The sequence below is a fragment of the Dipodomys ordii genome, unplaced genomic scaffold (genome assembly GCF_000151885.1).
Source record: "Dipodomys ordii isolate 6190 unplaced genomic scaffold, Dord_2.0 Scaffold41, whole genome shotgun sequence".
In the NCBI taxonomy this organism is placed as follows: domain Eukaryota; kingdom Metazoa; phylum Chordata; class Mammalia; order Rodentia; family Heteromyidae; genus Dipodomys; species Dipodomys ordii.
The window spans coordinates 11,344,711-11,372,051 of NW_012267257.1; the positions used below are offsets into that span (position 1 = coordinate 11,344,711).

The 27,341-nt window shown below is 35.6% G+C and overlaps 1 protein-coding gene across 3 annotated transcripts in view; it reads right to left on the reverse strand.

Annotated features, from left to right (window-relative positions):
* Positions 1 to 1,038: 1,038 nt before the first annotated feature.
* Nipbl (Nipped-B homolog (Drosophila)) overlaps positions 1,039 to 27,341 on the reverse strand; it is a 174,342-nt gene continuing 148,039 nt past the window's right edge. For 2 of the 3 annotated variants that reach the window (XM_013018585.1, XM_013018583.1), the window contains 14 exons: positions 26,452 to 26,588; positions 22,715 to 22,855; positions 22,460 to 22,553; positions 21,922 to 22,076; positions 21,461 to 21,551; positions 18,335 to 18,508; positions 17,582 to 17,772; positions 13,941 to 14,048; positions 13,072 to 13,272; positions 8,923 to 9,069; positions 6,326 to 6,600; positions 4,566 to 4,740; positions 2,881 to 3,069; positions 1,039 to 2,330 (listed from right to left, as the gene is read on the reverse strand). In XM_013018585.1, coding sequence (XP_012874039.1) covers positions 1,965 to 2,330; positions 2,881 to 3,069; positions 4,566 to 4,740; positions 6,326 to 6,600; positions 8,923 to 9,069; positions 13,072 to 13,272; positions 13,941 to 14,048; positions 17,582 to 17,772; positions 18,335 to 18,508; positions 21,461 to 21,551; positions 21,922 to 22,076; positions 22,460 to 22,553; positions 22,715 to 22,855; positions 26,452 to 26,588 — 2,444 coding nt within the window. In that variant the 3' untranslated portion in view covers positions 1,039 to 1,964. Of the gene's footprint in view, positions 2,331 to 2,839; positions 3,070 to 4,565; positions 4,741 to 6,325; positions 6,601 to 8,922; positions 9,070 to 13,071; positions 13,273 to 13,940; positions 14,049 to 17,581; positions 17,773 to 18,334; positions 18,509 to 21,460; positions 21,552 to 21,921; positions 22,077 to 22,459; positions 22,554 to 22,714; positions 22,856 to 26,451; positions 26,589 to 27,341 lie in introns of all 3 variants that reach the window. The other variant, XM_013018584.1, reaches the window with a different exon arrangement.

The following is a 27,341-nucleotide window of genomic DNA, read 5'->3' on the forward strand; positions in this document are numbered from 1 at the left end:
TGGGTGTCTTAGGGCTTGAATTTAGGGCCTGGGCTAGGGCTCTACACTTGAGCCATAGCTCTACTTCCAGCTTTTTGGTGGTTAATTGGAGATAGGAGTCTCATGGACTTTGCTATCCAGGCTGGCTTTGAACCGTAATTCTCAGATCTCAGCCTCCTGAGTAGCAAGAATTATAGGTGTGAGACACTGCTGCCCTGCTCAAAACAGGCTTTTTAATTCATATTTTTATTGTTTAGTACTCTCTAACTGAACTTTATATTTTCTCTACTTGGTATTTTACTTATTGGTATATTACTAATGCTTTTACATAATAGTGATATAAACTCCAATGAGGGAAAACCCAATCTAGTTTTGTCCCGAAAAGTTCACAGTAAAAGGGAAACGAACATGCAGTTAAGGGAAGAAAACAAGGAGAAGCCATTTCCTTCAATAAAGCATTCTGAAAGAATTTCACATAGGAAATCGATCCTGAAGAGTTATTTTCATAGTGGTTTAATAGGTATTCACAAAAGGGTATTTTGTGACAGTCACTTCCTCATAAATTGAATACCTTCATTTACTTGCTGGTTTCATAAAACAGCATATTAGAGGTCAATTTTTTCAGTTATTTAAAAATAAGTACACATTAAAAAAATAAACTTGAAATAGACCTCATCTATTGTAAATTTTAGGTATTACTATTACCTTGAGTGTCAGCCATGCAAATCTAAGATTAAACACCCTCTTCTCAATTTAGCTGAGGTATTTATAGAAACTAATATATAAATGACAATTGTTCCCAAAAGCTGTATGACAAAACCTTTAGAATAGAAAATGAACATCCCAACTAGTAAAATTACTTTAAGCATTAAAAAATAATCTGTGAAAAATGTAGTGTACTTATGAAGTGTCATACTCAACTCTATTTCTAAAATAACATGGCATTACTTTGAGAAATGCTGTTTTTTTTTGTAATAGAATTGTTACCTGTTCCCAAGGTTTAAAAAATAAATATTACCATCATGACATCACTACAAAGAAATTGAAGCATACAAGGAATAAACTATAGTTTCTTTTTATATCAAAATGTACTCTTGAAAATGTGTTTGGCACAGTGCTAAATCATATATTGTTAGTACTAAATATTGCAGGATACAATAAAACCCTGGAGTTAATTGATTACACCCTCTTACGGGAATGAAAATAATAGATACCAATATTCAGAAGTCAGGCTATACAAATTGTATAAACAATATTTTGTTTTGCTTTGAAAACCAGTGATATAATAAACTTTACATAAAAGACTGCAAAATAATATAAATGGATTTAAACAGATCTTTACAATAAGAAATTCAAATGGAAACAGACAAGTAACAAAGAGAAGTAAAAAAATTTATTGCAGTATTCGCTCCACCAGATCACCTGGGGATCCCTTTTCTTGTATTTTTTTCAGGGTGACCTAATACAACAAAATCTACATTTACAAAAACTCCTTCTGCAGATAGGTCATAGATACTGCATGCTTTTTTTTTTTCAACAGAATAAATTATATATCCAGGAGATTCTGCCATTTTACAGCCTGGAAAAAACAATGCTTCCCTGGAAACTGGGCTAAGCTAAAGAAAGCCATCCGCTGCTAGGTTAAACTCCAAGAACACTTTATTAAGAACATTAACAGACTAATTTCCAACATTCACTTGTTTATTTTTTTAAACAGAAAGTTTTTTTCCAAGATATAAACAATTTTTTTTTGTTAAACTATAATACAGTGGGAGTAAAAATGAACTGAGAATCTGTTTCTGCTGCACAACAGCGAAGGGAGCTCCCACAAAATGTTTGCCCAACATTTCCTTCTTTTGTTCCTGCATCCCAGGTTCCACTCTTACTCTTCAAAAAATTGATATAATTTTTTGCCAGTATGTTGATATTTCAAGTTTTTCTGCCTTTTAAAAAATTCCTGTAAATTTGGCTGCTGTACAAATTCATTAGCTGGAAGTCCCGTCCTTGGCGGCATACAGGGATCGTAAAGTCTGAACAACTTTATTAGTCAGCTTATTAGCACTCGTTAGAGCAATTTTTTTGTAAATAATGTCTGACTCTTTAATAGTGTCTACCCAAGGCACCAGTTTGCGGCCATCACGGCGCTTGGCCTCAGTCCAGGAGCCACTGTAGGAGCCTGCCATCCACTGAACACTGAAGCCACTGCTGGTTTTCTGTACTACTCTTGCAATTTGTGGTCGATCTTTGTACTTTGGACAGCAAATAGCGATGACATCCATGACGTCAACACTTTCATTCATCTGTGCTGCCAACTCCGTAGAGTCTGAATTTCGTTTTGACCTTCTCAATGACTAAAACATTGGGAGGGGGGGAAAAAAGACCAAGTGTTACACAAAATAATTTTAGTGAAATTATTGTTTTTATTGCTTTTAATCCCTTGACGCCGGGAGTTGGGATTTCCCAGCACACTTCCATTGCCGGCAATGAGACGCACCGTGACCGCCAGCGCCAAGGGGTTAACATATACTTGTAAAACCATATAACTCTTAATTTGTACCCGTGTCTTTACTCTTGATATATAAAATTATATATACATATAAACCATAAAGCTACATAAAACTTAGCAACAATAAAAAGGATAACACACATTAATACAATTCAAAGGAAAATTATTAACCTTTTATGCTGCATAAATCTCATTTTGTTTTTTATTATCTTTTATGTTAAACTTTCTACAAAATGATGTATAAATGGTTAAGTAGAGAATCTCTATCTACAAAATGTTTTGTCTTTTAAGTATTACATTACTTGGTGTACATTTAATAGACTGACATATATAAGCACATAAAAATCATTTTACGTAATACGCTGCGAAATACGTTGACTCCTCCTCCGCCTCACCCCTGAAGCGCCTCCTCCTCTATCCTCCCCATCACTCTCCTCATCTTCTGTCTCTGCTGCTGTGTTGTTTTTAGGGCTGCCTCCTCCAAGCAGCGAGGTAATTGCTTTATTTCGAGCATTTGTGCTCGCTGACACCTCTCCTTCTTCTTCTTCTTCATCAGGGTCTAGATGTTCCATGAGAAGTTTGAACTAAAAAAAAGAAAGAAAGAAACAAAGAAAGAAGGAAAATAAAAATAATCAATTGAGCATTAGTTTGGTGTAGGGGAAAAAAAACATAGCTACTATTGTCCAAACCAGAGACTGGTAATTATCTGGGAAGGGGAGATAGGCACTATTTTTGGGTTTGTCACAATTACACAATTCTGCCACTGTTGTACAAAAGCAGTTACAGGCTGAGCACAGCTATCGCATTACTTTATAGAAAGCATGCACTGGGGCTGGCTAGACTTGGCCCATAATTCATCTTTTGCTAACCCTTAATCTTATCAATTAGGCAACCTGGTGATAATAACTACTGTCTTCTATGCTTTCTGCCAAGGTAAGAAAATACAAGAGGAAGCAAAAGATATTGAAAAATTTTAAATTATAACAGTTTTTCACTTCAGAGTGTAAGGTTTATAAAGCCTGTGAATAGTATGGACACTATTGTATAGATTTAACCTTACTCAAAATCCCACAATATTCATTTGTTAGTTGCTTTGAGTAGGTTAAAATATAAAACTATTTTACAATAGTTTCCTAACCATATTAAAAATGTTTAAAGTTTTTATCATGGTAATATATATATAACAAAATTTAACACTGCAACCATATGAAGTATATATTCATGAGCATTCAATGAATTCACAATACTGTAGAGCATTCACTGGAACCCAGAGTTTTTGAGTTTGTTTTATGCCTTCTTGCACTAAGACTGGCCTCTAATTCCTTATGTATTGGCCCTGAACTTGTGATACTCCTGTCTTCTCAGCCTCAAGAGTGCTGGGATCGGGGCTGGGAAGGTGGCTCAGTGGTAGAGCGCTTGCCTTGCATGCATGAGGCCCTGGGTTTGATTCCTCAGCACCACATAAGCAAAAAGAAAAAAGCTGAAGTGGCACTGTGGCTCAAGTGGTAGAGCACTAGCCTTGAGCTGACTGAAAAGCTGAGTGAGGGACAGCACCCAGGCCCAGAGTTCAGGCCCCATGACTGGACCCCCCCAAAAAAAAGAGTGCTGGGATTACAGTCATGGGCTACCGCACTTCACCTTTTTGCCTATGCTTGAAGATATTTTAAAAGCACATTTTATACATCCACACTCATATATTTGTTAAGGTATATACTTTAACAAAGAAAGTAATAAGGCAATGTAGGCAATAAGTTAATATAGGTAATATACTTTAACAAATATGTGAGGTATGTGTTTTTATGTTATATATATATTTGTATTACTTATGTAAGTGTATATAAAAAACTAAAATATAAGCCAGTTAGTTTATTGAAGCAAGTAATAGACATGTTTTTCTGAAATTTTTAATTTTTTGCTAAAAGCACAAGTGAGCTCTCATTTCCAAAGAAAAATTAATTATATCAGGAGTGTAATGGAAAAATCTAATGTAAAGCAACTCACAGACAAAAACAGTACTTTGCATAGTTACTGTTCAGAGATGTCAGTGTGAAAAGAAAATACTTGTAGTTTTAACACTCACATCTAAATATTGCTTTACTATACTCCTCTTCACATCTTCAGTGATCTTGGAATTAGCCATATCACTCCTCAAGAAGTCCAGTGTTTGTTTAGGATGAAAATGAACTCCTGTTTTTCGGTTAATTGCTTTATCATACACCTTTGCAGATTCAGATGGTGAGTATTTCTGAATTTTGCTGTTTTGGAAAACAAAAACAAAAACAAAGAAAAGTTCAGGCACTCATTTATATTCAAAATGATTGTAGCTAAATTTTATTTTACTAATAAACTTTTCATTTTTGGACACGAAGTCTCAAACTGTTTGGCTGGCCTTAAAGTCATGATCCTCCTCCTGCTTCAGTTTCCTGAGTGCTAGGATTATAGGAGTATGCTGTACTAAGCCTGGTATTAAACTTTTCATTATACAGATTGCAAGAAATGAACTTGGATACAGCTATAAAATTTTGTAACAGCAAAGATTAAAATACGATTGTTCAATTGTTTCCACCACTGTGTATCCTGAGTGGAACAATCAAAATGATAGGGATGGAAGATTCCTAGATATGAAAAAGTACCAAATTTTGAGAAATCCAGTATGTAAGTAAGCATCACTTTATTTAAAATAGTTTCTCATTTGTATCTGTGATCCTGAAATTTAATAAATACAATTACTCAAAACTACCTGTTTACCTCCTAATTTTTTAAACTTCTCACCTGTTATATTCTAGACAGAAGCTAAAATAATAGTTTATAAATCAGTGTGAGTGTTCTTAGAAGCTCTGCTTACAATTCTTAAAATTTCTTACCACTACCCTGAGATCTTATATGGGCTTTAATTATTTTAAGTAAGTTGCTCCATCCTACAAAATCTTGATTCACACACACACACACACACACACACACACACACACACACACACACACACACACACACACAATTTCTAATTTGTCTTGAAAGGCTGGGAGCTCTAGTTGCACTATGCCTACCTTCTCCTGTGACAATAAGTTGATGGAAACCTAAAAAATAAACCAACTCCTCCCTGCTCCACTTTTGGTGCTGGAGACTACACCCAGGGCTTACAAATGTCCATCAGGTGCTCTACCACTGTGCTATATATATACCTCCAGTTCCCGAAATGCCCAGTTAAACAACATTAAAAGAACCTTTCACATGTAACATATGCTTTCCAGTTGACCTAATCTTCTCCATTTATAATCTAAGGCTTCAATTGGTATAAAGTAAGTCTAAAATTTTCGATGGCAAAAAGTAGGCGAGAGATACCCCAGTAACTAAAAGAGCTATTAACAACACTGGAGTATTTATGATAATCAGTACTTCATCTCTTACTTTATAACAACTACTTGGTATTCTGTTAAAGATCAGCAAAGCTATTCTACACCTGGTTCTTAACTCAAAGCTCTCTATAAAATTAATTTGTAATCTATTTTAAGATGAGACTGATTTTATAATAATACCTTTTTAATGAGGCCAGCAAAGTTCTTTAATTTGTTATGTATTACCACTAAGCAAAGGAATACGTTTTTTCTTTCAATATTGTTAAGAAAATAGATAAATTATAGCAAAAGAGTAGAATATTATGCAGCAATACAAGGGGTTATCCTTTCCTTCTTTAGATGCTAGGTACTGAACCCAGGGCCTTGTGTACTTTTTAAAAGGAACATTTCTAATATAAAAGTGAGCATGCAATCAAATTGTGTCTGTATATCCTTATGATGACAGAAATTTATTTTTTTCTCACCTTTACTACTAATGTAAACTTACCTATCAGAAAATCCACAAAGATTCTTCAAATGTTGCTTTAACATGAGAAGTAATAAAATACCCTGGGAGACATTTGCAAATTCAATTAAAGGAGCTGAATTTTCTGGTAAACATTTCATTACTGAATTTATATCATCTTCTGAATCTGAGTCAGAATCCGAATCTACACGTTTCCGTGACTTCCGAGGCCTAGAAACTTCTTCTTCACTCTCACTTGACTCATTTTCCTTACTAGGAGATGATTTTGTCTCTTTCCTTTTGTCCTTTACCATAGACTGAAAGAAAGAGGAAATTTTTCTGTTTCAACCAATAAAAGTAAAATACCATTAAGAAATATAGGTATGCCCATTCAACAGCTTCAGAAGGCTTCCTTATATTAGTATTTTAGAATCCCCTTGGCTTTTTATAACTGGAGATGTAATAAGTCTTGGGGTGAAACAATGTAATACCCACACCATGACCACACCTTCCAAAAAGAACCCTCTGAAATACTCAAAGAAAAACGATTTTCTCTTAAGGATAAATTACTATAAAAGATAAACTGCTTATATAAATACTAACTTGTTGAGCACAGTGGCTCACATTTATAAATCCTAGCTACTCGGGAGGTGGGGGTCAGGGAACTAATGGTTTAAGACCATCTCAGGCAAAATGAAGCTCAACCTCATCTCAAACAACAGTTGGATATGGTCACACATGCTGGAGGCTTACATGAGGACTGCAGTTCATTCTAGTTTAGGCAAAAACCTGAGACCTGATCCAAAGAACAATTAAAGCAAAAAGGGATGGAGGCACAGCTCAAATGTTCCAATTAAGTTTGAGTGCCTGAATTCAAACCCTAGTACTACCAAACCAACCAACCAACCAACCAACAGAAAACCAATCTGGAATATAGGTAAGCCATTGCAGAAGAAAAGTAGTAATTATAATTTAATATGAAAGGATTACATACTCCTATCTTCCAACAAATTATCCTCCCTATTCCTTTTGTTACAATTTTTGTGCTAGTCCTGGGCTTGAACTCAAAGCATAAGCTCTCCCTGAGCTTCTTTTTGCTCAAGGCTAATGCTCTACCACTGAGCCTCAGCTCTACTATGGCTTTTTCTGAGTAGCTGATTAGAGAGATAAGAGTTTCACAGGGGTTGGAAGGTGGCTCAGTGGTAGAGTGCTTGCCTTGCGTACATGAGGCCCTGGGTTCAATTACTTAGCACCACACAAGCAGAAAAAGCCAGAAGTGGTGCTAGTGTTAGAGCTAGCGGTAGAGCGCTAGCCTTGAGCTAAAGAGCTGAGGGACAGCATCCAGGCCCAAAATTCAGGCCCATGACTGAGCCTCCCCCCCGCTCCTCCCCCCCCCAAAAAAAAGTCTCACAGACTTTCCTGCCCAGGCTGGCTTCCAACTGTGATCCTTAGATCTCACCCTCCTGAATAGCTAAGGATTTCAGGCATGAGCCACCAGTACCTGGCTAAATATACTCCCCTTTTAGAATTTTTCAGCAAGAAAACATACAACTTTCTTTGAATAATTAAGTAATATTTCTTTATACTTCCTGAAAATATTAACTCTTTAAAAGAAATAGTCAAAGAAGAAAACCAAATTACAAAAGCAGCTATTCAAAATTTAACTGTTAAGAAATAAAATCAGGGAAAATATTTCTAAGTATATCTATAAAACTGAAGTAAAAATAAGATCTCATAATGGCTACAGTTGCTGGGAATTCATTAATTTCTCAAGGTTTTTGGTGACTATTAATACTTCAGCAGGTATAATATGGGGTCTGAGGTTCTGCAGCCCTAACAAGCTCTCAGGTAAAGCTGGTGTTGCTGGGTTGTGGTCCATATGTTATGTAGCAAGGGTTTAAATTCCTCTTAAATTTCAGTCCTTACATTTTCTAAAATAATTTCCCTGATTTGCTACTTTAACAAGACTGAATTTTGAGCATCACAATTTTATAAAATGAGATCTAACTACATTATCAGGTATATTAAAACAATCTAGTTTTCAACTTATGGAGTGCACTATATACCTAGTGACATATCAGGTGCTTTTAAAATTAATTTCATAACAGAAGAGAGGCTTATTATAATAAATTTATAGAAAATTTTACATTGATAATATTTAAACTCCATTATATTTTGAAAGTAAGATCAATTGTGTTACATATTTTCTGATTCCTAAGTAGGCTATATATTCCACATCTATATAACTTCATGTGTGCCAATGTGATCTACAGCATTACAAGCTTAATAGCCAGGTACTCTAAATGGGGTTTAAATGGATATATGAATGGACTTCAAACAAGATCAGTGCTTAAAGTGAGGGAAATAAAGAAGTGGGATGGCTTATCAACAGAACAACCCATATATGTGTAAAAAATCCACCTAAATGATCTAGAAATGGAATGGTTTAGATCTCTCTGAATAGAAATGAATTAGTATCCCACTTCTCCCAATATTATTACTGCCCAAATTTCAGTAAGTTCATTCAGAAAAAATTTTAATACCTGTAAGTAGAATAAAAGAATGAGAAACAAAAGCAGTGAAAATAACATGCCTGTCCTTTGATAGATGCATTAAGAATAGTAATGTGTGTAACTTACCTCCTTGAATGACTGCAGTAGGTTACTACCAGAAACTGAGAGTGTAATGTCTATATGATGCATTATAAACAACGGCTCTTCCTGTGTCTGGTATGGAAAACAGGCTAGATTGTCTGCTATATACAAGAGCATAGTCACTTCTGTTTTCTGTAATTTTAAAAAAAGGTACACATTTAGTGGATAACCTAGAAACCCATCCAAATAGCTTGTAGATAAAATTATTGCAGGGTACTTTCACCTCAGTTAATATTAGAGACAAAGAGAAACTGAAGGGGGCCGGGGAGAGAAAGAGAAAGAGGAGAGAGGAAAGGAAGAGGAGGAGAAGGGGAAAAAGAGGCAAAGGATGAGAGGGTAAAAAGTGAAGAAAAGTGTAAAGAAAATGAAGGGACAGAAATGGAGTTGATAAAATAATCTTAGGTGATTTTATAATAGCTTCCCAAGAAGGAAGAGGTGAAATTTTTTAGTGCACCCAAGTGAAAATACTTAAAGTTTTCTTGTAAGTATATGGGACCTTTATGAAAAATCCATACCACATCAGAAAGTATACATATGAATTCCTAATTATCTGTCATTATGCTTCTGAGTATAACCCATATGGGAGATCAGTTACACACAGTTACTATTCAGCCCTCAAAAATAAGTGGTAATTATAGTACTAAATCCCCAAACTCACGTGTTAATAAAACATATGTCACTTTCCTCTTTATACACAGAATGTTAGAGTTGTGATGATAGTACTACCAATTTTATACTATAAAAAACTATGACATACATGAAACTTTAAGGAAAAAAAGCTGCGCTAGGTGCCAGTGGCTCACATCTAGCTACTTAGGAGGCTGAGATTTGTGAACTGAGGTTTGGAGCTTAGCCCAAGCAGACAAATCCACAAAATTCACATCTCCAATTAACCTGCAAGAAGATGAAACCAGAGAAGTGGCTCAACTGATAGAATGCCAGAGGCCTGAGCTGAAGCCCCAGTGTAAGCACCAAAAAAAAAAAAAAAAAGGAGAGGGGCCCATTAGTTGATATTGGAATTTTCTGCATTTCACAAATATATCAAATATAAACAAAAGAAAAAAGTTGTCATAAGCTGGATATGCTGTAAACAAGCATTTAGGAGGCTGAGGCAGAAGTATCACTTGAGCTCGGTAGGTCAAGTCAAGCCTGGACAACATAGAAAGACCCCTATCTTGAAGAACAAAAATATATCAAAGAATAGAACGACAAAGACATGTTAATAGTGAAATTTCTCTTAAAATATTGCCAACTCAAAAACCAACGAGTAAATGAAAAAATAGATAGTAGGCCATCTACTTTCTTGGAATTCAAACATAAAACAGCCGAACAGCAGCAGCAGTAATGGCAAAATATTCCATAAGAAAAAAGAACAAATTTGCTATCATCAATATCTAGAAGATTTTTAAATCTATTTTATATATCAACATCTACAATTACAGTTGAGAAAATGCAGCTACAAAACCACATCCTCTGTCATCTGTCAGTTTTTTTCTATTTTTTTTTTAAATGCTGGTCTTCAGTGCCTGGCGCTGTTCCTAAGCTGTTTTGCTCAAAACTAGTGCCATACCACAGCCTCATTTCCAGCTTTTTGGTGATTAATTGGAGATAAGAAAGCTGGTAAGGGGCTGGGAAGGTGGCTCAGTGGTAGAGTGCTTGCCTCGCATGCATGAGGCCCTCAGTTTGAGTCCTCAGCACCACATAAGCAGAAAAAGCCAGAAGTGGGGCTGAGGTGCTAGTCTACAGCTGAAGAGCTGAGGGACAGCGCCCTGGCCCAGAGTTCAGGCCCCATGACGGACAAAAAAAAAAAAAAAAAAGAGAGAGAGAGAGAGCTGGTGATTAACTGGAGATAAGAGTCTCTCAGATTTCTCTGCCCCATCTGGCTTTGAACTTCAATTCTCAGATCTTAGCTTTTTCAGTAGCTAGGATTACAGGCATGAGCTATCTATCAGTTCTAATACCACAGTGTGTGTGTGTTGGGTCTGGGTGTGTGTGTGTGTGTGTTTTGGGTCTGGGTGCTGTCCCTGAGCTTTTGTGCTTATAGTGCTCTACCACTTGAGCCTCAGCTCTACTTCCAACTTTTTGCTACAAGAGTCCAATGGACTTTCCTGCCCAGAATAGCTTTGAACTGTGCTATTTAGATCTCAGACTCTTGAGTAGCTATGGTTACAGGTATGAGTCACCCATACCTGGTTCAAAATTAAACTTTTTTTTTTTGTTGTTGTTGTTGATTGTAGGGCTTAAACTCTGGGCCAAGGTGCTGTCCCTGAGCTCTTCAGCTCAAGGTTAGTGCTCTACCACTTGAGCCACAGTGCCACTTCTGGTTTTCTGGTGGTTAAATGGAGATAAAAGTCTCATGGACTTTCCTGCCCAGGCTGGCTTTGAACCATGATCCTCAGATCCTCAGCCTCCTGAGTAGCTTGGATTACTGGCATGAGCAACTAGTGCCTGGCTCAAAATTAAACTTTTAACAAGAATAATCTAGATTGGTCTTCTTATGTCTTCTTTACTATTCTTTCTCCCCGCCGCAAAGAGATTTTATTTTTTGACTTTATTATTTAGCATTCTTTCATTAAAACATACTTTTGTTCCTCATTGAGCACTAGGTTAAATAACCATTTCACTCTACTGACTTTCCTGTAGCATCTGACATTACTACTCATATTTTCCTTCCTCAGTTTTCTCTTCCTATGTTTTTGACTACTTACTCCCTTATTAGATCTTCTCAAGGAAACTTTTTAGGCTGCCTTTAACAACAGATGCATTATTCTCAGGTGCTCAGGAGAAAATTATTCCAGTTATCCTCTGCCCTCATGTAATTTAATTCATAATTTATTCCTTTTTAGAATATTTCTTCTTTCTTTTCCTACTATCCATCCTTTTCTTTCCAACTGTCAACTACGTATTACTCCTACTATAAGTACAATGACGAAAAAGTCATGCTACTAAGCTCTTTAACACGTCTCCAATATTTTATTTAAACATGTTCAATAGTCCTCCATTTGTCTCTAGGATCCTCTATTACTATGTTTCAGTATGACTTTTCTGACCCAGTCAAGTGACATGCTACTCATTATTTCTCATGTTCTTATATTTGTATTTTTATCCCTCCCCAGATCATCTTCTTCCTCTGCTTTATGCAGTAGATCTGACTTATCTAATCTCTAGGCCTTCAGTGATTTGTTCCTCCTCTGACATTATTTGTTGGAGGCAGTCAGATGAAAGCATATTATGAGAACTGGATTCCTAACTTCAAATGATGAAATGAAAGCACATCCACTTGATAATATTGAACAGGCATTGAAAATACATAGGAATGAAGCCCAGAAAAGACAAGGACTGAAACAGTATCATCAGGACAAATCAGGCATTCAGGATACACTAACCTTCCTTTTACTTTAAAAAAAAAAATGTCCTATCCCCTTTAAATGAAAATAAAATCTCCTGTGGGTCTGTATCATATCATTTTGTACTCCTAGCACAGTGTCCTATACAGAGTGAACATTGATGATGACATAATGATGATGATGAGATGGCAAATTATATTCCAAACATTTTTGAAGGAGATGCTGTGATATTTGCTGTATGTGGGCAGCTCCTGTCTTTTTTAAATCCTATAGTCTCTTATAGATGGCTACCCACTATGGCAGGTGCTGAATAAATACTTGTGTATAATAAATGTATAAATTAAAAGGTAAACACAAAGAATAGAACCTTTTGTTTTCTTGGGTAATGGTTATACTCAGTGCAACATGGGTAATAGCCAAAAATTACAATATCACAATACTCAAAAAGTGAACTCATTAAGGAAATCAAGATGAACTGGGGATCTCAGTGGCCAAAAATCTAGAACAATATTTGAGTCCTATAGAAATGAAAAAAATTAATCTTATTTATTGTTTACTAAGGTAATCTATTCTCAAAATGGTATCTTAATGACATTGCTTACATGACAATAGGAACTGTGATCAGAGATTTTACATTACTCTGGAGACAGAATTATACATTCCTCAATTTCCCCTTCAATTTTGTTTCTATAAATTATAACTAACCTAGCAGATTAAAAAAACACATTTCATGTACTAACATTTATTAATATGGTTATTTTTAAAAAAAATAAGTTTTTATGCTTACTGCTGTGTCATCAAAGAGGTTGAGTAAAGAGATGAGAAAGGCTCGTCTGTGCTGGCGGTTCCCACGGATCATGGAGTAAAGGTGTGAACACAAAGCACTAGAGGACTCATCTTGTCTGAAACCCCTTACAGGATCTTTTAGGCACGTGTTGATTGCTTGTTGTACCTGGTATGACATCTTCATGCCAGCTACTGCTTTCATCTGAAATCAATAAAAGCGTCATATTTGTCAGAGAGATTGAGATTCAAATTAAAGTATACTTTAAGCATTATGTTTACTCATTATTTGGTTTTCTTATTTGAAAATAGTAAAATCATAAAACAAAGAGATGGAAGAAACCTAGAAATCATCTATTGCCATTCCCTTGTATAGAAGAAAAACTGAAGCCTACAAGTTATCACTGTTCAGTGTGCTTGCTGAACTTCTGACTCCATCCTGAAGAGTTATATTAACTGTATTTAAAAAATTTGCATATATCAGTTGTACAAAGGAGATTTCACTGTGACATTTCCATACATGTATGCAACAAATTCAGGTTATTCTCCTTTACCATCCTCTCCCTTTCTTAAAACAATCTAAAGATTTCATTCTTCTTTTTATATAGGCAAATAAAGTACTCTGAACATATTCATCCTCATTCACTCTCTATACTCCTTTCACCTTTCTGCTGTTACATCTGACTCTACTGATAAAGACTTATTTTTAAACTCAAACATGTTGAAGTACAGATTTAGTTTCATGTTAAGAAGAAAAGTGCTAAGTAAAACATTCATTCTAAAACCAATGTCCTATCTATATGCAAGTCAACAAAGAAGTTATTTACTAGAGAAAGACATTTAAATTTAGGTTATTCTACTTAAAATACGTACATGAATGAATCCAGCATACTTTTTGTCTATTTCCACAAGCTGCTGATCAGCTTTGTTCCGCATAGCTGGCTCTGGGTCTGTGCCCATGGCAATTAAATATGGGACACACTGGAAATAAAAATAAAGTTTTTATAAGACATTATTGTAGTATAAACTTTATATACATCAACATATATTAAAATCTGTATACCTGTGAAAGGTGAATTTAGTCTTATAGGATTGTCATATAAATGCTAGGTACTATATTACAAATACATAATCCAGGAATTCTTTACCCTTGACTAAATTTACTATGTAAAAGTAATGTATGGTAAAAAGCAACTTGTAGCCTCGTATTGGTGGCTTATGCCTCTAATCCTAGCTACTCAGGAGGCTGAGATCTGAGTGCTGAGGCTAGGAGGCAGCCTGGGCAGAAGAGTCTGTGAGATTCTCATCTCCAATTAACCAAAAAAAAGCTGAAATCAAGTTGTGGCTATGCCAGTCTTGAGTGGAAAAGCTAAGGGGCAGAACCTAGACCTTGAGCCCTTAGTTCAAGCCCTAGAACTGTGACAATGGGAAAAAAAAAAAAAAGAATCTGAATCAGTAAGTGAATCACGAAGGTGTTTAGAAAAAAATAACATAACTTTGGTATTAGGGGTTTATGCCAATAACACTAGCTACTCAGTTGGCTGAGATCTGAAGGATCTTGATTTGAGGCTGGGCTGGGCAGAAAAGTTTGAGAAAGTTCATCTCCAAAAATAACCAGCAAGAGTTAGGCTAGAAGCCTGGCCTCTAGGCAAGTAGCAGAGCACCCAACAAACAAGAAAGCAAGCCAGCCAGTTATCCCTGAGTTTAAATTTTAGTATGATCAAAAAAAAAAAAAAGTAGCCAGGTGCTGGTGGCTCACACCTGGAATCCTAGCTACCCAGGAGGCTGAGATCTGAGGATCACAGTTCAAAGCCAGCCCAGGCAAGTAAGTCCCTGAGACTCTTATCTCCAATTATCCACTAGAAAACCGAAAGTGGTGCTGTGCTTCAAGTGGTAGAGTGCTAGCCTTGAGCTGAAGAGCTGAGGGACAGTGCCCAGGCCCAGAGTTCAAGACCCATGACTGACAAAAAAAAAAAAAAGTTACTTGTAGGCTGGGTATAGTGGTGAATACCTGTAATATCAGCCACTGATTCCATGTAGCAAAAGGATAAGGATCAGAATCTGAGACTGGACCAAGCAACAAAGATCAATAAGCATGAACTATTCAAGTGACAAAGTATTATCTAGGAAGTGTGAGGCCAGAGTTCAAGTCCCAATAGCGCACACTAAAAGAGTTACTGGCTAAACTACAAAATGTGAAAACGAATTACACGATATAAGTAATATATCACTTTTTGAATTTCCTAAATCACATAATCTATTATGTTTTTTACAAACTAGTATTTTAGTTCTTAAAAAATATATGCTGGGGCTGGGAAGGTGGCTCAGTGGTAGAGCACTTGCCTTGCAATGCATGAGGCCCTGGGTTCGATTCCTCAGCACCACATAAGCAAAAAGAAAAAAAAGCCAGAAGTGGAGCTGTGGCTCAAGTGGTAGAGTGCTAGCCTTGAGCTGAAGAGCTGAGGGACAGCGCCCAGGCCCAGAGTTCAGGCCCCACAACCAACCAAAAAAAATATATATATGCTGATGTGTTAAGAGGTAAGAAAATCAAACCATCTAAAAATTAACAAATAATTCACAAAAAGCAGATGTAAAAAGAGAAGGCAAATGTGGTAAAACGTTAACAAATACTGAGTATAGCTAAAGAGTATAAAGGAATTCACTCTACAACTAGTACCATTTCTTTGTTATTTTTTTTTTTAAAGGGAAAGGAGTTTGAGATAGGGTTTTGCTATGTTGACCATGCTGGTCTTCAACTTGCGATGTAGATCATCCTAGGCTAGCCCCAGTTTATAATCCCTCTGGTACCTTTTGGAGTATGGGATTATAGGAACAGATACAGGTTAAATACTTCTACTAAAAACAAAAACAAAAACACCTGAAACTTGAAACTTCTGTTACATGCCAACATAATGTTCAAAAAGTTTTTGGATAATTTTGTATTTCATATTGGATAAATGACTGGTAAAATCTATGCAACTATTTCAAAATAAAAAAAATTCTAACACCTGAAACAATTCTAGTTCCAGGTATTTATTTCTGATAGCAGAATCTCAATCTGTATAACTGACCAAATATTTATCAACATGCTTGAAGACACAAAAGAACATAATATATTTAAATATACAAGAGAAAAATGCATTTTCCTATTTTATTAAAATTATATGAAATATTTATAAATAGGAAACAATATATTTCATAATATATTAGTATATATGAAAAAGTTAAAAAAGTCTTGAAAAGCATTGATTTTTGACAATTTGAGTAAATCATCTTTGTAGTCTCTATGGCACTCTCCTGACCATATAATAATTAGCTGCCAATCCTCAGCAACACTGATGTATTTTCTCATGGTCTTATGCATGTTAGGTGAACACTTCACCTAACTCAATCATTTATTATATAATTTCATCCTGAAGCAAGGCTTGGGTAGCTGATGTTACCTCCAACATAAAAAAGCAAAAACTAGACATATCATAAAATTTGCTTTTCTGTGGACTAAAACTCCATCTTACTGAACCTGTTAATACCTTTAAACTCTTTTGATGTTATATATTGTTAGTTCTTAGGGATAAACATGACTCTGGAGTTGGGCACTGATGGCTTTTATCTGTAACCCTAGCTACTCAGGAGGCTGAGATCTGAGGATTTCTAACCTGGGCAGGAAAGTTGGTGAGACTCTATCTTCAATTAGTCACCCAGAAAAGCCAGAAGTAAAGCTGTAGCTCAAGTGGTAGAGTGCTAGTATTGAGCAACAAAATCTAAGAGGCAAAGAGCTCTGGCCTTGAGTTCAAGTCCCAGTACTCTCTTTCATAATCTCTCTCTCATAATCTCTCTCTCATAAGCTCTCTCTCTCTCTCTCTCTCTCTCTCTCTCTCTCTCACACACACACACACACACACACACACACACACACACACACACACGGTGACTATGGATTAAAAGAATTTTATCATCTCTACTTATAAAAACTGCCTTCTATCTATTTTATCACTAGGAATGAGAAGTTTATGAAATAGAAAAAATACAAATATATGGGTATTCCATAGTAATGGTAAATAAGAGACTATTCAAATTTTAGATTAACAGTTTAAAACAACTCAAGAGACTAAGGCACAATCATTACTTGAACTCAGAAGTTCCACGACAATCTGGTTGACACTGTAAATCTCAATTCAGAATGAAGTTTAAAAAAAAGTAATAAGTTGGATGTCAGTGGCTCATGCCTGTAATCCTAGTACTGAGGAGGCTGAGATCTGAGGATCACAGTTCAAAGCCAGCCTGGGCAGGAAAATCTGTGAGACTCTTATCTCCAATAAACCTCCTGAAAACCGGAAGTGGCACTGTGGCTCAAGTGGTAGAGTGCTAGCCTTGAGCTGAAGAGTGCTCAGGCCCAGAGTTCAAGCCCCATGTCTAAAAAAGTAGTAATATAGAGCTACATATTCTTAATTACAAGGTCATGGTTTGGCAGTTAATCTGGCCAACTTAGTTAGGTCCTTCTAAAACTTGCTTACCTGAACAGGATGAATAAGACCCTGGTTTAGAGTCAATGCAATGACATTTAGGGCAAAGTGGCGCACACTTGACTGGGTGTGAAAAAACGCCTCAAGCACCTGTTTGAGGTAAAGCTGCATGATGGAACTACTCATCCCTGAGGAAACATCACCCATTTCTTTTAAGTCTTCCTGTTTTGCAACTTTTTTCCCTACAAAAGAAAGCAAAGCAAATTATCTATTAAGAGCATATTAACTACTCCAAATTTAGGCTATAAACAAAACAAAAAAATGTATGGTTCAAGCTCAATAGTTCTCATCACCACCTCCTCTGCCCACTTACAATTGTGTACAGAGGCCCTTTTGAAAACCCAGTTAGAGCTGTAATTAACTTTCCCCCCAAAATGTTAATGTTTGCCTATGTCCCAAACTTTATGTATTTTAGGGAGTTTAAGAATACTCTGAAAACTTATAGACCTCAGCTAAGGACTCTTAACTGAATTCCTTCATCATACAGTATCATAACCATAGCTGTACTATGAAGTTCAAAAATGTACATTTTAGCTGGGAGCTGGTGGCTCATGTCTTTAATCCTAGCTGAGATCCTGAAAATCAGTTTGAAACCAGCTCAACCAGCAAAAAGCCAAGCTGGAAGTGTGGCTTAGGTAGTAGAATGATAGCTGGGCAAACAAGCTGAGCAAGCTTCAGGCCCTTAGTTCAAACCCTAGTACAGGATTTATGTGTGTGTGTATGTAGTTATATATTTTCACTTACAGTCTCTATCTGCCTGTTGCATTCGTGTATCCTCTTCTTGTAGGTAGGTCTGGAGGTTTTTTAACACTTGTATTTTTAAATTTACTGAGGAGTTCTTATCAGATAAAATATTATTATATAGATTCTTCACTTCTTGCTCAAACATTAGACTTGGATGCTGAATAAAAGCAAATCCTAAGAAAGAGGAAAATAAAACTCTTCATATATTCCTACCCAAACTAAATATATAACATAATAAAATATTAAATTATACAAAGTGCTCCTTATTTCAAAAAGTTAAAACAAAATGACTGGAAGAAGATGCTAGTGGCCTTACCTAGAGAAGTATTAGAGCAGGTACTTCTTTCCCCATGAATTAAAAACAAGAAATTGCATTTCAAAGGAGAATTTCACACAAGAGGAAACCTTGAGGAGGGAGCAGGGCCTAGTGGCTAGGGGAGTGGATTAGGAGTCAAGAGTCTTGGGTTCTATTCCTGGCTCCACCACTGACTTGTAGTGTGACCTTAGGTGAGTCACAAAATCTCTCTGTGCCTCAATTCTCCATCTGTAAAATGGGGACAATAATATTTACCACCCACCTACCTTACAGGGATGTTTTTAGGATTTAAGAAGTAATGTCTGTAAACGTTTTTTTTTCAGATCCCTAAAAGAATGTACTACATTAACATATATCCTAAGAATAATATTAAATGTCAATTTAATCAAACAGAATTGAAAAATAGTGCTAAAAATCTCCTCCCATTTCTTTTGCATATGGCATTATAGGCCATAATTCTGAATTTTATTGTCACTAATAAGTAGCAAGGTATTATCAAAATTTGTTCACATACAAATGCTCCCTAATTTGAGAAAAAACAGACCCTGAATGATAGCAAACATTATTAATAATGAAAAACAAACTCAACTTGAACCAGAGTGATCTAGCCCAAGGTCATACAGAATTATGGCCCAGGCAGGATGTCTTTATTAATTATTCTACTTTGCAAATAGTACTGTTTAAAAATTTTTTCCTTTTCTTCCTTTTGGTTTCTGACAATACTAGGGATTGAGGTCAGGGCTCTCACCTTTGCTAGGCAAGCATTCTAGTCATACCAACAGTCATTTTGCTTTTCAGGTTGTTTTTCTGATAGGGTCTTATACCAACTCTCTGAGTTGGCTGGAACTTTGATCATCCTGTTTCTCTCTCCTGAGCAGCTGGGATTATAAGCATGAATCACCACGCTAGGCCTTAAGTGCCTCTTCTTTAAGTTAAAACTTCATTATTTCCCCTCTTAATTAGTTGTGACTCAACTGATCTTGCCATTTCCTATAACTTATATCCAAACTCCCTATTTAATGAAATAGTGGCATGAAGGTAATACTGCACCAATGCAATTGCCTAGTAAATGAGTTTACTGTATTTGTGAGTTTTACTATCTTTGTTACAGTTAATTTTCTGAAAGAGATGGAAGACTGAAATATATATATATCACTAATGTAAGGTTTGAATAACTCTTTTTATTACTCATTTTGTCCACAAAACTAATTACAATAACTACCCATAAATATTATATTATAGAATGTGACGATTCCTAAATAAATTATGAAATTTACTGATTATTTTTATATATATCTATACAAAACAAACAATAACAATAAACGCTTAAAATTTGGATATTCTTATTTTATTTTATAAAAAGAAAAAAGAATCCAGGTGTGGTGGCTCATGCCCATAATCCCAGCTACATAGAAGGTATATATAGAAACATCTCAGTCCAGGTCACCATGGGCAAAAATAATGAGAGGCGGGGCTGGGAAGGTGGCTCAGTGGTAGAGTGCTTGCCTTGCATGCATGAGGCCCTGGGTTCGATTCCTCAGCACCACATAAGCAAAAAGAAAAAAGCCGGAAGTGGCGCTGTGGCTCAAGTGGTAGAGCGCTAGCCTTGAGCTGAAGAGCTGAGGGACAGCGCCCAGGCCCAGAGTTCAGACCCCACGACCGGACCCAAAAAAAAAAAATAATGAGAGGCTCTACCTGAAAAATAAACTAAAAGCAAAAAAAGAATTGGGGTTTTGGCTCAAGTGGTAGTAGAAAGTCTGTCAAGCAAATTCAAGGTCCTGAGTTCAAGCCTAGTTAGTACTGCCAAAGATTTTTTTCCAATCCAGGTACTTCAATACTGTCTTCTTCTTTTTTAATACTATCTTTTTATTTGCCAATACTTTAATTCCTTTCTAGATAAGTCATATATAGTGGGAAAATGATGTGGAAAGGCATAAAATCAAACTCTTCTTTTTTGGTTAAGTGAATATGTACTTCTATATAAATAAAAGTAGAGCTGGATGCTGGTGGATCATGCTTGTACTACTAGCTACTCAGGAGGCTGAGGTCTGACTATCATGATTTGAAGCCAACCCAGGTAAGAAAGTCTGTGAGACTCTTATCTCCAATTAACCACCAGAAAACTGGGAGTGGCATTGTGGCTTATAGTGGTAGATTGCTAGCCTTGAGCAAATTAAATACATACATACATACATGCATACAAGCTCAGGGACAGTGCTCAGTAACTTGAAGTGGCATATAATGGACAAAGCTTTGCAATGAAAAAATAATTTAATATGTAAACAGTATAATGTTCTATACCATCTTTATCAGAGTGCTTTAATAAAGTTTTTTTTGTTTTTGGTGGTACTGAGGTTTGAACTCAGGGCCTCCTACTTGCAAGGCTTATGTTCTACCACTTGGATTATGTTCCCAGTCAGTTCTTTTTTACTGGTTATTTTTGAGATGGTGTCCCCTAAATCTCTCTGCCTTGGTTGGCTCTGAACTATGACATACTCTGGATCTCAGCCTCCTGAGTATCCAGGATTACAGGCAAGAACTACCAAAGACTGGCTGAAATGTTCTTAAGATATCCTAGGAATTAGGGATAGGAGATAATATTGTTATCTCTGAGTAGTGTTCACAGAGAAAGTCCCTGGCTGAGGTAAGAATGGAATTCAGGTGATTTTAATTCCCAGTCCTTTGATTCTGCACTTCATATCCTACTGCATATATATAAAACAACAATTTAGATGAACAATTTTTTTAAAAAAAGTTTATTCCACTCTTAAGAGAGCTAAAAACTACAAGGAAATTTAGATTGAACTTACCTAGACCAATGATGGCTTTTGTCTGTACTTCTTCATCTGAATGTTTTGTAAAATACATCAACAGTTCAAGTACTTTATCCTTTATATTAACCTAAGAGGAGAGTTGAAGGATATTAAAAGTATTCTAGAATACAAAACTGAAGAATAGATCAACTGTCAACCATCAAGGGAAAAAAGTTCTTAACCATAAGAATTTCCACATGTGAACTTTGTTTATATATAAATATAAATAAATTGTGCTAGGATACAGATCAATGGTTGAGTGCTTGCCTAGCCAAGCACAAGACGCTGGGTTCAATTCCCAACTCTGGAAAATTTTTTTTTTTTTAACCAGTATCATTCATTTCAGAATAGTGATATTTAAAGTTAACAGTCTGTAAAAAAGTTTGTGTCAGAATATAATCCATACACTATAACCCCATTGTGCTTTACAGTATATTAAGTAATATTAAAGTATTTACCTTACTGTTTCCTTTAAAATCTTCCAGATCAAAATCAAAATGCCGACACAGTGCTCCAACAGTGAAGAGCGACCTAAGAAGTGCTGGTTTGTTTGAAAGAAGTGAAGTGTTATTTGGGTCCTCTTGGTGTTGATTTTTTAATTTTGAAATGGCACCTAGTAGAGATAAGAAATATTTATCCTTGAGTTATTATTTTCAAATGATTATTACCAATGAATTACAAAAAGGATAACTATTTTGACTAATTATTTTAAGTACCAAATATGGCTAGAATTACAAATGTACATGCTATAGCTTAAAAATATAATAAAGCTAGTTTATATAGTGGGCAGAAAAAATTGCCAGCTTTTACTTAGGAGATAAATTTCTGAAGTAATGACAGTGGGTCTTTAAGGGAACACAAAATGTAATAGTCATTACTGTTTCTGAGTGTGAACTATACACACTTCCTATGTGTTACCCTTCATAAAATGTGTTAAAATGATCTAAACATACTTGCAAAACTTAGAATAATTTCAAAACTAGGCACTGAACTTACCATAATATCTATTGAAACAGGCCCATACAAATTTAAAATTTTGTGTCACTTTATTTACAACAGCCCCCAGACAGCTCACACAGTGCTGTACTACCTAAAAGATAAAGAATGTTAGCATATAAGTAAAAGTGAAAGACAAGATATTAAAATAGTTTTCTTTTTTTACACATATCTACGTTAAGTAAAATATATTGCAACTTAATTCTGATATACAACATTTAACAAGTTAATATGGAGATGGTAAACAATGCTTACAGTCATGCCATATTTGATGATAAGCTTCATTAGATCTTCTTCAATAGTGGCAAGGAAAGTTTCACTTGGATGCTCCATCAGTGGTACAACTAACTCGAGGATTTTTGCAACATTACAGATAACCATGAAATCATTTTGGGTCTAGAAGAATAAAATTAAATGCTTTATGAATACTCAAACCTAAGAGAGATTACATACATCTTTTTTTATTGGGGTAGGGATAGAGTATCCTGTATGTAAAATTTCAGTTAAAATTAAAAAAAAAAAAAAGCTGGCACTTGTGGCACACATCTGTAACCCTTGCTACTCAGGGGCCATCCCAAGCAGGAAAGTTTGTATGATTCTATCTCTAATAAACTACCCTCACCCCCAATAAGTCAGAAGTGGAATTCTGGTTCTCAAACTTGTAATTCTCCTATCTCAGTGTTCTAAGTGCTGGGATTACAGGTATGCTCAGCACAAAGGATGATTTAAATAATGTATTTTTACTTTTCTAATTATTAGAAGTAACACTAGTTAAAGCAAAGGCACCTCCAGCTACTTCTTGCTAAAAAACACAAAAATCTTGTCATTCCTTATTTCTCCCGCTGTATTTTAAAAAGTGAATGAGATAACCACAGATGAATGGATCAAAAAACTGTGGTACCTATATACAATGGAATGTTATGCAAACATTAGAAAGGACAAAATAAAGGCATTTGCAGGGAAATGGATGGAACTAGAAGAAATCATGTTGAGTGAGGTAAGCCAAGAGCAAAGAGACAAATGGCACATGGTCTCCCTGATAAGTAGATGTTAAATCCAAAACATAAGGTGATACGACAAAGTTAACACGACTTGAGAAACAAAGGACCTCCACTCATCTGGTCGAATCAATACTAAATAACCCCATACTGCTGATCACTTATATGGTATATATGTGCACACTGGAGGGAAACTAGGAGGAGGACACAGAACTAGAGGGAATCAGGGAAAAACATACAACAGTGGGACCCATCAGCTGCACTGGACATTGATCAAGCAACTCAATGGCAGCATGGGAGGGAGAACGAGTGGGAAAGAGGGAACAGCTGATGCTATGCAAAAGGAAAGGAATGTACATATCACCTGATGTGGAAGAAATAACTATTGCCAAAACTCATAGAACTTACAAACTTTATAGACCACGATAGACAATTTACCCCATGAAAGTTGGAATGTGTTTGTGACTTTAACTAAGCATCACTATCCCACAATACTGTGGAAATTTGTGAAATTATGTAATCATTTAATCACAATAAAGAATTTGCAAAAAAGTGAATGAGATATAGTAGCTATATGCATACGACTACATAAAACGATGCTTATTGAAATGAACTCCAAGAAATGGAAATGAATTTTTGTTGTTGTTGTACTGTACTGTTTGTAGTTATTTTTTTCTTTTTTTTCCTTTGCTTTATTCCCTTTTGTCACTGTTTTTGATTTCTGTACTCTTTGACTCTTGTATGTAAGTTTATATGATTTGGGGAGGGGAAGAGGAAGCATATAAACAGTGGGACAAAGGGTGAACCAATTCAGCAGTGATACTCACTAGACACTATGTTAGAAATGAACTATACAATTTGGGGGTGGGAGGGGAAAAAACAGAGAAAATTGGGGGGGGTGACACTGTTCAAAAGGAAATGTACTCATTGCTGTACTCTTGTAACTCCTTTGAACATCACCTTTACCATAAAATTTAAATTTAAAAAAGTGAGTTAAAGTAGGTTAGGTTATAGAGGAATTTTGCTGGACAGGATAAGTTCACTTACATAATCAATGCTAACATTTTATTTTTAAAAAATAGCATTTTTGGAAATATCTACTTCAATACTAAACTTGAAAATCGAGTAAACAAAATGTCTTAAAATTTATGACAAAAATTAAAAGAATGATGGCGGTTATAAAGGAAAAAGCAAACAGATTGTAATACAAGAAATATTTGAAATGAATAAAATACAGTTTTAAATATCAAAATCTGAAATAAGTTTGAAAACTCAAAAGGTAGAATGATATGAATAATCAATGCACTGAGAAACAAGTTCAACTGCTTAATGTCTGGGAAGTCAGGATCTGTTAGACTTGCAAAGATTATGAAAATATATGACAATCATATATAGCTTTCTAAAAAGTCTGTAATACGTATCTATCGGCAACATGAATAGTTGCCTATAATACTTAAAATGTATTTTAATATTTAAAATCAAAATCACACAACAACCTAAGTCTATGTCCTATATATCTGTTAAAAAAAGAATGTAGCAGTAGTTATATGTATATGAATAGTGCTGTGGTTTTTATCTTAAATGCCCCCCAAAGGTCATGTGTTGAAGACTTGGTTGTCAGCTCATGGAATTACTGGGAAAAGTAGAGGTCTAGTAGAAGGAAGTTGAGGGCATGCCCTTGAAAGCACTGGGCCCCCAGCCCTTTCCCCTCAAGTCATTGTTTCTTGGATGTCAAGAGGTAAATAGCCTCTATTTTATACAGATATGCACTTTCCATCTTTATTCACTGATGTTTTAGATTGTTTGGTTGTTTTAATGGTGCTAGGGATTTAACCAAGCCAGTCAAGTGCTCTACCATTGAGCTACACATCTTGCCCTATGGTCTGGTTTAAACCAAACTTTGTATTTGTGAATATGCATATATTAAAACATCCAGAATTTCTTAAGAATGAGCTTGCTTTAAAAATAAATTTGGCCAGGCGCTAATGGCTCAGGCCTGTAATCCTAGCTACTCAGGAGGCTGAGATCTGAGGATTGTGGTTCAAAGCCTGCATCATGGGCAGGAAAGTTCGTTGAGACTCATCTCTAATTAGCCACCAGAAAACTAGAAGTGGTGCTGTGGCTCAAGTGGTAGAGTGCTCTTCTTGAGCTGAAGAGCTGAGGGACAGAGCCCAGGCCCAGAATTCAAGCCCCACGACCGACAAAGAAATAAATTTGGCAGCTAGATTTGGTTGTGTATGCCTATCACCTAAGCTTTGTGGGAGGTTGAGATTATGAGGATCATGGTTTTAGACAAGCTTGGACAGAAACTTACACTTGTTAATTATTAGAGTATTTTAAAGTTCATTGTAACAAATTGTAAGACAAAATCATACTATTACATTATATTATTATTTTATTTGAGCAATATTTTATTAAATTTTCACTTTAGGAAAATTAGTATATGTTAATATTAACTTAAAATAATAGCCTACTACTACCTTTAGGATGATATAGATTCTCTATATTCATATATTGCCTTATTATCATAACAACATGAACTACATTATAAATTTTCAAGCAAAAAACAAATTTCAGAATCAGAAAGATAGTAAAGTTCATAAAGACAGGAACTATGAGGTAAGTGTAACAGCATACCCCTATAATTCTAGCACTTGGGAGGCTGAGGCAGGATTGTGAGTTCAAGGATAGTTCCAGGCCAGTCTGTTCTATACAATGAGATACTTACTGTCTTAACAAAGATAGTAGTACTGCTTCATTCACCTCTGTCTCAAATTGCCAGAACATTTATTAAGCAATTAATATGTTTGGTAGGAAGAGGGAACCTGAATTTATTATATAAGTACCAGAAAATTAATGGTTTTAGACATATTGTTAAAAATAATAGAATATATAGAATATCAAACACATTGAGAATGTGGCTGATATATGTGAATTCTAAATTAAAAATACTGTTTCATGTTAGAAGGCAAAGCAAGACAGCTCTATACTTACACTACATTTAGTGGTAAGATATGGTTGCATAGTCATGGCATGTTTAACCATGAGTTGGGGTCTTATTTTGCTGAATAAGAACAAAGTGGTTATGCAAGCTACCAATCTTCCAGAATTCACACCTTTATTATCAGAGTCTGGAAAAACAGAGAAATAAGATATCAAAATATGACAAAGCAGTGGAAGTTACAGAGTACTATCACCTACATACATACCAAATTCTGCCTTAATAAAATGGACTCATATTTTTTATGACACAAGATTTTCTGCATTCCATTTCATTATGTTATAGAAATTATATACCCAGGGATAGGTAAACAGGCCACATAATGAACACTATGAATTTTAGACTGAGAGGCATAAGACTGGAGTTAAAAAGTAGAATTAAAGTTGGAAAGTTCAGAAATGCGCTTTTGGAAATAAATGTGTTATTGGTTATGTCTAAATTTACTTTATAAATACTAAATATGGATATGGAACTGAATATGGAAAAAAAGCAAGCAAAGAAGGACAAAAGCAAAGAGCAATAAGGAAAAAGGAAATGTTGAAGCCAGGCGCTGGTGGCTCATGCCTGTAACCCTAACTACTCAGGAGGCTGAGATCTGAGGATCGTGGTTCAAAGTCAGCCCAGGCAGGAAAGTCCATGAGACTCTTATCTCCAATAAACCACTAGAAAACCGGAAGTGGCCTTGTGGCTCAAGCAATAGAGGGCTTGCCTTGAGCTGAAGAGCCAAGGGACAGCGCCCAAGCCCAGAGTTCACGCCCCACAACCGACCAAAAAAAGAGAAGAAATGTTGATCTGGTTGAAGACTATTTATACAAGTTGGATCAATGTTGTATTAGAATGAAACAAAATGCTGCTTAACTGGAAAGAATACGTTGATAGAAAT